Here is an 11,054-nt window from a genome sequence, read left to right on the forward strand (position 1 = left end):
CGGCGAAACCCATGCCGTCAAATAGGCGTGAGGTACACGTTTTGTAGTCTCTCGTCCATCCATCATATCCTTCTAGATGACTTAACCCGACTTCCGTTCTCAAGTCAAGCATCAACTCTTCGTTTGCCCATCCTTTCTAGAAACAATAATTTTATTCAATTTATAATTATTTTGGGAGCACCGCTTGGAAGAATAATTTTATTCAATTTTAAATTATGGTTCATAAGATTTTGGTAGATAATATAATAGCACAGTCAAGCAATTTAACTAAAGGAAATAAATTATTCTATTATTGATTTCGTGCTTATATTGACCTTTTTATAGTGATTGACTTTGAATTTTTAAATTTGATTTTTTTTTTTAATTTTACTCTTAGTTTAAAGTATTGATTAATATTTATTATCTTAATAGAAAATTAAATTCATTTTTTAACTAAAACTAACAATGAAATTCCACATCCATTACCTTCTTCCCCTAAATAGCCATTCATCTCACAATGTAGTGGTCAAAACACAAATATATAAACTATTGAACCTTACCTTCAAAAGGCAAAGTCTATGTTTCACATTGATAATAAATTTAAAAATTAGTAAAATAAAAATCAATAATCATTACTTATAGCTACTACTAAAACATGGCGTTGGAGAATAATTTAAGAGAGAAAAAAAAAACAATAAATAAATACTCGGTTATAGACAAGTAAAGAGACTCATACTAGAGTCACTTAAGACATGTTTTAAATGACTTGGTGGAAGTTTGATTCTTACCATGAACATTGAAATTTGAGTGTGTTAAATTTATTGTGTGCAAAAGTATACGATTTGATATTAAATTGGTTCGATTTATCTATTTATAAGCATAGAGGCAGGTATATAAAAACTAGGATATAATTTTTTTTTTTTTTTAAAATGAGTTATTAAAAAAAAATAAAAATAAAGAGACTAGAGTCACTACGCGTCATACTTGTTCCGCAAGTAACGGGGAACTTGCGAGAAAATTTCCACTTTCCAGCCCGTAACCAAATCGCATAGCGCTATAAATTATGGAAAGCGATCATATTTTTTGCCACTATACCATATTCCAAACTTCAATTACTCTCTTCCCAACAAAGCTCTCTATTCCAGAGGCGGAACCTTTTCGCTTTCCCACCGGAATCTGTGCTGGCAACGCAACCACAAGCCGTCTATTCGGTCCAGCTGGTTGCCAGCGCATCTATCATTGCTCTCGGCCATGAAAGACGACGTAGAGCTCCGCGAACAACCGCCGCTGCCTTCTCTCCATCTGCGGGATCTCAAGGTAATCTCCGCCCTCGGACGCGGCGCCAAGGGCGTCGTGTTCTTAGTTCAGACACAAGGCGGGGAATTGCTAGCTCTCAAAGCCATTTCGCGAGCTTCCGTCGAGAAGAAGAAGGCTGGCAACGATGGAAGTGAGTACAAGAGAATTTGGTTCGAACGAGACGTTTTGAGGTCGTTTCAGCATCCGCTTTTGCCTAAACTCCGCGGAGTCGTTTCCACGGAGAAGATTGTTGGTTATATCATTGATTACTGCGCCGGAGGCGATCTCAATGCGCTCAGAAAGAAACAAACGGAGAAAATGTTCTCTGATGACATTATCCGGTAAGTTTTTTCCACAACACAATTTATCTTCACTCATGATCTGCATGCATTGGAATAATTTGAATTGATGTAACTTTTCAGATTTTACGCTGCGGAATTGGTGCTTGCATTAGAGTATCTTCACGGACTAGGGATAGTTTATAGAGATTTGAAGCCAGAAAATGTGATGATTCAAGAGAACGGACACCTAATGCTGATCGATTTTGATCTCTCCACAAAACTTTCCCCAAAATCTCCAGAAATTCATCATCAACGTCCAGAATCACGCAATCAATCACGTCCGAAGCCTAAGAACACGAAGAAGTTTCCTTCATTCTACATGTTCTGTAACTCTGGAATTTCGCCGGAGGACTTGGTCCATCCAGCCGTTCAGCGTACTATTTCCAGATCTGACTCAGTAGAGAAGACAAACTCATTCGTCGGAACCGAAGAATACGTGGCGCCGGAGGTCATAATCGGCGAAGGCCACGATTTCTCGGTAGACTGGTGGTGCTTAGGCGTTATGTTATACGAGATGCTGTACGGAACAACGCCGTTCAAAGGCTCGAATCGTAAGGAAACATTTTACCGGATAATATCTAAGCCGCCGGACCTCGTCGGAGAGCCGACGGCGTTGAGAGACCTAATCGGGAAGCTGCTCGAAAAGGACCCGCGCCAGAGGATCTCCGCGGAGGAAATCAAGGGCCACAAATTTTTCAGAGGCGTTGATTGGGACTCGATCACGCAAATGCCGAGACCACCATATATTCCTGTAGCAATAGCGGATACGGAAGGGAATAAGGAAATTGAGGTGGAGTCATTCGTAGAGGGAGTATTCAAGGTAGAGCAAACGAATCCTGCAGAAACCGACACCGTTTCAAAAGTTAAAGGTATTGAGGAGAAGAAGAACACGAACAAAGGGGTGTGGCTTGATGGCTTGAATCATCCCACCCAACATGAGCATTTTTTGGTATTTTAACAAATTTTGTAGATATATTTTTTATTATTCATTATTAAAATCATTATATGAGTTTTAGGTACAATCTACATAGCTTAATTCTTTGTATGTAATAGCAAGCAATAATGTGGTTAGATGCCACAAGTTTTGGAAAAAAGTTGTGATTTAGATCAATTGCCTCTCCAATCAATCTCAATACTTATGAGCTCCTCAACAGCCAACTAACAATACCAACAAAAAGACATGTTTTAGATGTAAACATTAAAACATGCATGTGACATCATTAATTACAACACCGAATTAAACAGACCACCAGATTGCTCTTTTCAATTCATCTCTTGTTAAACAGTATGCATCCAACCTGTGTTCATATTAGGCGAGATTCGTGCCATATACAGTACATCTCTAAATGCAAATATCATTTTCCATAACAAAACTCCAGTACGCAAAAGCTTGGCAGAAAGATACAGAGTACATAATAAAGCAAAAATGTAAAATGAACAGTGAACAGTAAGGCCAAAGTGTTCTGAAATACAAACTAAAACAAATATAACTTGGTTGGGTAAATAAATCACCAGAATGCCTGAAACTATAACAAAAGATAGCTCACTCGTCTTCCTGGCTACGTAACCTAGCCAATTTGTTGGTCACAACAACATCCAACTGGGAAGCACGCTCAACGATTTCCTTCCTTTTCCTGGTGGATACATTGTGCGCAATCTCTGCACAGTAAGTCCTGAAAACAGAAAACATTAGACAAAGACTCAACGCACGTGAAATACATAGCAACATTAAACAAAGACACTAACAACATCCAAACCTGTTGTGCATCATCAAAAGTTCCAACTCCTGGACATTATGAACAACGAATTTCTTGAAACCATTGGGAAGATAATGGCGGGTCTTCTTGTCTGAGCCATAACCAATATTGGGCATAAGAGTGCATCCTTTGAACTTTCTCCTCACACGAGAGTCAATACCCTTAGGCCTCCGCCAGCTTTCCTGCCCAAACAAAAAAATCAACCAAACATGAAATCAGATACACTTAAGAATTACCAAGGAATGAGGCCAGACTGTTGTTAACCACTCATGCAATTCCTACATTGACACATTTCAGTGACTGCATTCTAGCTATAGTTTTTTTCTTTCCAAATTGTAAATGAGTTGTCCTTTGCAGAAGTGTGAATGCATTTTTTAGCTAGTTTGAGGGCTCTTCTCACATAAATAGGAATAAATTATCAATTAGAATATTGAAGTGGAAAAAATTAGATCCATAAAATGTAATCGTGGAAATGTTAATTGAACAAAGTTCAATAATCACTAAACCAATGGATCACACAACCCCTTGCAATAATTTTCTTCCCACTCACATTTATACATATCATCACTTTACATATCAAATATATACATACACAAGTGCAGTAAAATAAGTATGACAACTCACAACAAAGCAAATGCCAGTGATTTGGTCCACTCTATAAAACAATGGAGGTCAAATAACAAATAAACAAGCAAGCAAATGCCAGTGATTGTCAAATAACACATACCTTTACAGAAATATATCGGTCACTCTGTGGCCTCTTGAACTTCTTGACACGCTTCTTCACAATCTTTTTGTCAAGCAAAGGGACAGCCATAGTTTCTACTGTAAAATATGAAGACTACATATCAAATGCTTATCCAGCAAAATCACATCTGAATCTAACCAAATCCAGAATAGGAATAAGCAGAGTATGAAGCACCAAAAATTATATAAATTCATTTTTCTTAAGCTCAATTTCAGAGCATTTCCAGGCATACACGAAGAATCTTCCGTCACAGTTCAAACAAGCATAAATTCCTAACAAAACGAGCACTATTTGAACAGTAATTGTAATCTTATAAGCCATCGTTATCAGAGTATAATGAGCTCTTAAGCTCAATTTCAGAGCATTTCCAAGTATACACGAAGAATCTTCCGTCACAATTCAAACACGCATAAATTCCTTACAAAACGAGCAGTATTTGAATAGTAATTGTAATCTTATACGCCATCGTTATCAGAATCAGAATCAGAATATAATGAGCATAAACTGCCTCGCAATAGAAGTAAACGTATGATAATATGCATCTACGACTATGGCGACTAAAGATGAGAGGTATAATACCTGCCTGAGCTGAAGCGGTGAGAGCTCCCTGTAAGCGCGAAGAGGCTGCACGACGAGCTAGGGTTCTGCACTACACTTTATATGGGAGAAAGTCTAAAAACTACACTTAGTTGCAGAAGAAATGACGGGCCGGATTGATATATAAGCCCGTGTAGTCAGCCCATGATTTCCGGATTAGGCCTAGCTATGGATTTGATTTTTTTTTATTTATTAATGATTTCCCATTTACTATTTTTTTCCAACGGCCCATAATTCCTCCATCAAGGGGATACGGGCCGAATTTGGGCCACCTGACCCACTCCAGGACCGACCCAAAGTAGTCGGGCATTGACCCAAGCCACAATGGCCGCAATCGTTATACCCTGCCCTACGGCGCACATTGCACTGTGCGCCTCGCACCTCCCAAAACGACGTCGTTTTGAGTGGCACGGTAAGAAGTTAACATGATTATGTATATTTGTTTATATAATTATGTATATTTTTTATTATGTACATTTTTTATACAATTATGTACATTCTTTTTATACAATTATGTACATCCGAATCAAGAAATTTTTGTGTATTATGTTAAGAGTTGATGTGTATTATGTTAAAAGTTTATGTTTATTAAGTTAGATTATGTGTATTATCTTTTAAAAAAGAGTATGTGTATTTTGTTATATAATTATGTACATTCATGTATACAATTATGTGTATTCTAGTATAACATTATGTACATTTTTGAACATGAGATTTTTTTTTAAAAAAAAAAAAATTAACTGCCAAATACTGGGTAGTGAAATTTCAAAAATAAAAATAAAAAATTGAAACGACGTCGTTTTGCATCTGGGCGCACAATGCAACGCACGCCGTGGTGCAGGATATAAATTGCCCAATTGCCGGCAAATTATTGTGTATACTAGGGTCTAAAATTAGGTCATTTTGATTTTAGGTAAGACATATGTTGATTTTATATATAAAATTGGTAAAATTAATTATAATTGATATATAAATGAGCATACAAACTATATTAAAAATACAACTTCATTAAGAGTTAAATAAAAAATAATTATAAATTATAAATTACTTAAAATTTCTTTGTAAATAACATTAGTAGCTGAAATACAAATTCTATCCGAGTCACTACAAATTAATCCCAACGGTTTCAAAATATTGATTTGTAGCGATTTGAATAGTATATGTACTTCAACTACTAATGTTGTTACGAAGAAGTTTTTTATAATTTAATAATTCATTTTATTCAAATCTTAATAAAGTTTTATACTCCGAATTTAATATAATTTGTGTATTCATTTAAACCTCAATTATAATTGGACTCCACATATATAAAAAATGAGAAATTAGATATAAAATCAATTATATTACAATGTAGTATTGGTTCTAAACTTTCTCTATTTGTTACAGTCCAAAAAGTCAATACCTCACCATCGGAGTTTGATTGACCTTCTCTCAATGGGAGGTCACAGAGACATCTGAGTACAAGATGCTTGACATAAATAATTTTTTTTAAATGAATAAGTTTTACATAATATATTGATACTTGAAATTTAATAAGACTAACACTTCTTATTATTATTATAACATAACAACAATACTTATAATCTTTAGGCTCATATGTAATAATACATAATTGATTTGGTCATCCCAACGTCATGGTGACCACATCCATGATACTAACAAGATCTTAGAAGGCCCCTCTTTAGCATCATGAATAGAGGTTAGATGCAGACCCTTTAATTTAATTATTAAGGTAGACATAGTTTGACACTTGGACAATTAACTAAGGTCATCTGATATTACGGATCTGTGTAGCAGGATGCATATTATAAGTGGACAGCCGATAAGTTAGGTTTTTTTAAGCCTCCAAAAAGTCTCACAATCCACAGGGACAAATGTACGACACATTAACTATGATACAATGGGATTAAAGACATGTGGAAGATGATGGTGATAACCACTTTCCCTTTCTATGAAGATTTATTAACTCTTGACTAAATATGTGTGAAAGAATAAGGCAAGGCAAGTCATCAACCGCCTGAAAATCATTTGGATGAACTGCGATTGGAGTGATCAGAGCGATTTACTACTTTAGAAGTAAAAATTTCAAACTTAAAAAGCAAGAAAAGACAAGGTGGGGATGAAGGGGCCAGGGAAATCAAAGGACCCTGTTAACAAAGCCAAGAAATGGGAATAATAAAACTATAGTGTAGAATGATGAAAGTGGGAAATAAAGCAAAAGGTAAAATGGACCACATCCTACCCATTCCTTAATGATGTAATTTGTTCCATAATGGAGCTAGCTTTGATAATAATATGTGTTATTATCACTCTTAAATGCTTCATGATTACATTCCATGCATGCCAGCATGCTTCAATAAATGAATTGAATATTGAATGGGCTCCATTGCTTGCAATCAAAGATTCTTACTACAATTCATGTAACATGAGTGATCATAAATAAATTAGACTAGCCAAGTAACTGATGCCCTGATGGCATCATTATTATCAAACAGAGCTTATAGCTTATTAGTAGCTTAAAATAAGCTTATAAGTTCCTAAATAAGTTCTGCCAAACATAGTCAAGGAAGGTTTCAAGTTCGACGCAAAAGTGATAAATTTCTTTGGTTAATAAACACATATTATCACAGATGAGGCAATCGGTTTACAACTGACCACAGCTATGGTTAAATTAAATGCAGAATGACTAGCAGAGTGGCAGTGCACATAAACAAAGAGAGAATCATGAAAAGGATCATGGGTTGCACAAGCAAAGGGCATGATTTAACTGCAACGATAAACTATTATAACATAGAATTGTGAGTTTTAATTTGGTGAGTATAAAGTGAGGCATACAACATACAAAGGAGAAGCTGGCAAACCTTAAACAAGAGAAATCCCCCATGGCATTCACACTAATGAAGCTTCATGGTCGGAGATGATATACAGACAGAACCTCTCAAGCTAATAGAGTCTGATAAATCACGAGGGCAATGGTGGTTAACTGCCTTGTCCATTGTCAAACCCGTCATAGGGTTTGGTGGATTTGCTTGATCTCCGCCTCAACACCACAGTCCAGGTGACCACTTCCAGTAGTAGCGCGACCACTCCTAGCACTACAAGCACGACTATGTATGCAGATTTCCACTTCTTTGCTGGGCTTAGTATGTCAAGACCTTTGAACACGTTGATGATGCCTAGAACAAGTATTGAGTAGCCAATTGCATAATGGTAGACATTCCAGTAAAATCGGTACTTGTGATCCTTCTTGGGTCTCAATAGTAATGCAAACATCTGTGTCAAAAGCGTGGACAAAAGAAAAAGTATTCCCATTCAGCCAGTAAAGATGAAGGATCAATGTACTCATAACGGACCACAAAAAAAAAGGCTCAAAGTTGCTGAAATCAGTGTTCATTGGCTCTGACACTCCAAAAGAGTGCTGTTGTATGCTTACCGGAATAGATTCATAGAATTCAGCAGTGAAGTCTTTTACTCTTTTAAAGGTTAACATATAAATTTCAAATTAGTTCACATTTAAGAGCCATCTAGGATTGGAAAAGGGAGGAGGAAGAACAAAAAAAGACAATCTTTAGCTCTAGCTAAGCAAGATATCGACAATCCACAAGATAATTCAGGGGAAATACCTGCACTGTTGCAAGACTGAAGAGTGCAATCCCAATATTGCGATGATCACTGTACATAACACCCTTTGACTGACTTCCTAGCTTAAGGCCAGTTCCCCAGCCAGCAACTCCAATCACATAGGCAGCTAACTGGCAAGCAACATGAAGATAAAACCACGCTGGATCTGCAGATTGGAATGTTCTCAAGTACCTCGCGATTATGACTCCAAATGGAAACAGAACTCCCCAGCTGACTGCATTAAGTATTCCATGAATCTGTATCAAACGTTGCCCGTTATTATTGATTCCAAATTTTAATTACAGAAACACTCCTCTCCATCAGTGAATCAGTGATGAGCTTATGATACATTGATACTATTTCCAGAACAAAGGCATAGTACTATAGTAGATCCCAGATTCCCAGTTTAGCTGCAACTTTCTATACTTCCCAGTGATCAAATTCTTGTGATGAAGCTCTTAAACTCTGTACTGAACAAACTATATTGATGGATTCATGGATACCACCATGGCATCAAATAAGGAAGATAACACAACCAGAAATAGGAAAGCATCCCAGCCTTTCAAGAAGAAAACATCCTAAATCTTCCTATTCAAAACAAACAATGAAGTAATCCTAATATTTCATGAATTTAAAACCCAAAATTTAATTTGTATATCCCTAGAAATACTTATAAATAATCATTAGAACACAAAAATTACTGGTATAAGTAAGAAATATTTATACTAGATAGTCAACTATATAGAGGAAAACATTTCTAAATTTCTAAAATAGTAAAACCAAATACAGTGCTATGAAGAAAAAGGAAAAGAGGCTGTGGAAACTCACATTCTTCTTCGTGAGCCTGGAATCACCAGATGAACCAGTGTTGCTCACTCCTTTCAACAAATCTATAGTTCCCTTGGAGTTCAAATTGACGGGCTGGAGAGCATGCCTGTCAGGCACGCCGGCGGTGACGGAGGAGCCGACCTGCCAGACGTGGTTGATCGTGGTTTTGTTCTTCTCAGGCAACACAACCGTCGCGAAAAGCCGCATCACGCCGCCGGAGGACTCCGCCGTGGCCTCTTCCACCCGGAACCACACCTCGGACTCCTTGATGGAAGCGTAGGAGCTGACGTTGTAGGCCTTGACCGCCATTCCGCCCCCGGAACCCTTGAACGCAATGAGCGACTGCGCGCCAATCATGCCGGTCCCCGTCGGATTGAGCGCCCACGAGATCCAGCCGTCGGATTTGGGCGGCGCGGCGACGAAGGCGACGGAGAGAGTGGCGTTGGTAGGGTTGTAGGTCCAGTGGAGGTAGGAGCTGAGGGTGGGGAGGTCATTACAGTGAGCAAAGAGCTTGTTGTTAGCAAAGGTTTGCGACGAACATGTCTGCGACTGCGACGGTGAGATTACGGAAACGAGAACCGAAAAGGCCAGCGTTAGGGTAGGTAAACAGGGCGTCGACGGCGCCATTGCTGGGCGAGCTATGCAACAATGGAGGTTGGTGATACCTGAGATACACAGAGAGAAGAGAGAGTGGAAACGAGTCAAAGCCGTATACTGGACCGTTAAAATAAAATTATTTCCTTTGCCTAAGTTTATCAAGAGAGGATACTGTGACAATCTTTAGTACTCCGTAGATTGTACCCATATTAGGCTGCTAAGAGGGTTTGGCTACCTACCCACAAAGTGAAAGCCCCCACATCCCAATCCGAGAATGAATTTGAAAGGATGTAAATCACGGTAACTCAAAAGTTCAGAACTAATATCGATGCACACAAAGAAATCTCACATGGCCACTATCGAGGTTCGAACTTTGATCTCTTCTCCCAAATATTTCATACTAAACCAGTGAGATAAGTTCGTACGAGCTCAACTTTTGTATCTCAACCTCTTAGTTGGATGGTGCCTTTAATTAGCGCGACACCGACTCGATTGAATTAATAAATAAATAAACAGCTAAAAAAATTTGGCGTGATGAGGGTGAAACTGAAAATGGAATTGGAATTAGGTGACGTTTAATTTCAATCATCGTATCAGTGTGTTTAATTATTTACTCCGTATTTATTTATGTCATTAGTTTGTGAGATGGAAAAGACAATATTACCCATGTTAAAATGGAGTAAAAAATTTCGGCAAATATTGAACAAAAAATGTACCGGAAGGACCAAATTTGCTAAGAAAGTCATAATCGTTGACCAATTCTACAAGTTTTAAAAGTCGTAGATTAAAGTTGTTAGTGACACCATAGTCGTTGGATCAAAAGTGCAAAAAGCTCTATATTTCTATGTAAAATAACATTTCTGAAAATCTAACATAATTTAAGGCCTATTTGGTTTGTGAAAAATATTCGAGGGGAAATATAATTGAAATTCCATGAAAACAAAATTACTAATGAAGATTGATTCCATTGTTTTGTTTGTAAAAAATAAATTACTAGGGATATTGATTCCGTTGTTTGGTTGCGGTTAGAATGGTAATGAATAATGAGTACATAGACTAAAATGTTCCTACCCAATGATAATGATAATTATAATAAAAGTAATAATGGAAAAATTATCCAACCATGTGATAATTTCTTCCCAACTTTCATGGAAAACAAAATACCACCACATCTCTCAGTAAAATACAAATTAAAAATTTTCCATGAATCAAACGTAAAAAAATTTTATTTTCCTCAAATTTAGTAATTTTTTTTTATTGAAAAACTTGTTCCATCCGACCAAAGATGCT

At 37.1% G+C, this 11,054-nt stretch overlaps 3 protein-coding genes across 4 annotated transcripts; 1 reads left to right on the plus strand and 2 right to left on the minus strand.

Annotated features, from left to right (window-relative positions):
• The first annotated feature begins 1,061 nt into the window (after positions 1-1,061).
• Positions 1,062-2,727, plus strand: LOC109162337 (serine/threonine-protein kinase OXI1-like). The gene is made up of 2 exons (XM_019311061.1): positions 1,062-1,616; positions 1,698-2,727. The coding sequence occupies exons 1-2, from the start codon at positions 1,231-1,233 to the stop codon at positions 2,572-2,574; spliced, it is 1,263 nt and encodes a 420-aa protein (XP_019166606.1). The 5' UTR covers positions 1,062-1,230; the 3' UTR covers positions 2,575-2,727.
• Positions 2,728-2,957: 230 nt separating this feature from the next.
• On the minus strand, positions 2,958-4,816 carry LOC109162356 (60S ribosomal protein L32-1). Of its 2 annotated transcripts, none has more exons than XM_019311079.1 (4): positions 4,701-4,816; positions 4,101-4,198; positions 3,374-3,555; positions 2,958-3,289 (listed from the first exon to the last, which is right to left on the minus strand). In XM_019311079.1, the coding sequence occupies exons 2-4, from the start codon at positions 4,188-4,190 to the stop codon at positions 3,160-3,162; spliced, it is 402 nt and encodes a 133-aa protein (XP_019166624.1). In that variant the 5' UTR covers positions 4,191-4,198; positions 4,701-4,816; the 3' UTR covers positions 2,958-3,159. The 2 variants fall into 2 exon arrangements, with proteins under 2 accessions (XP_019166624.1, XP_019166632.1); XM_019311087.1 differs by having other exon boundaries at positions 4,705-4,801.
• A 2,639-nt stretch (positions 4,817-7,455) lies between these two features.
• LOC109158192 (cytochrome b561 and DOMON domain-containing protein At3g25290-like) lies at positions 7,456-9,937 on the minus strand. Its single transcript, XM_019306066.1, has 3 exons — positions 9,168-9,937; positions 8,342-8,596; positions 7,456-7,991 (listed from the first exon to the last, which is right to left on the minus strand). The coding sequence occupies exons 1-3, from the start codon at positions 9,792-9,794 to the stop codon at positions 7,698-7,700; spliced, it is 1,176 nt and encodes a 391-aa protein (XP_019161611.1). The 5' UTR covers positions 9,795-9,937; the 3' UTR covers positions 7,456-7,697.
• Positions 9,938-11,054: the final 1,117 nt, after the last annotated feature.

The sequence above is a fragment of the Ipomoea nil genome, unplaced genomic scaffold (genome assembly GCF_001879475.1).
Source record: "Ipomoea nil cultivar Tokyo-kokei standard unplaced genomic scaffold, Asagao_1.1 scaffold0302, whole genome shotgun sequence".
In the NCBI taxonomy this organism is placed as follows: domain Eukaryota; kingdom Viridiplantae; phylum Streptophyta; class Magnoliopsida; order Solanales; family Convolvulaceae; genus Ipomoea; species Ipomoea nil.

Bases quoted from the DNA above. Each gene is read 5' to 3' on its own strand.
- LOC109162337 (XM_019311061.1), top strand. From the start codon at position 1,231: ATGAAAGACGACGTAGAGCTCCGCGAACAACCGCCGCTGCCTTCTCTC. The intron at 1,617-1,697 runs GTAAGTTTTTTC...GTAACTTTTCAG, and splicing joins TTCTCTGATGACATTATCCG to ATTTTACGCTGCGGAATTGG.
- LOC109162356 (XM_019311079.1), bottom strand. From the start codon at position 4,190: ATGGCTGTCCCTTTGCTTGACAAAAAGATTGTGAAGAAGCGTGTCAAG. The intron at 3,556-4,100 runs GTATGTGTTATT...TTGTTTGGGCAG, and splicing joins ACCGATATATTTCTGTAAAG to GAAAGCTGGCGGAGGCCTAA. The intron at 3,290-3,373 runs GTTTGGATGTTG...TTCTGTTTTCAG, and splicing joins CTTTTGATGATGCACAACAG to GACTTACTGTGCAGAGATTG.
- LOC109158192 (XM_019306066.1), bottom strand. From the start codon at position 9,794: ATGGCGCCGTCGACGCCCTGTTTACCTACCCTAACGCTGGCCTTTTCG. The intron at 8,597-9,167 runs GTGAGTTTCCAC...CGTTTGATACAG, and splicing joins CCAGGCTCACGAAGAAGAAT to ATTCATGGAATACTTAATGC. The intron at 7,992-8,341 runs GTATTTCCCCTG...CTTTTGACACAG, and splicing joins TCAGTCTTGCAACAGTGCAG to ATGTTTGCATTACTATTGAG.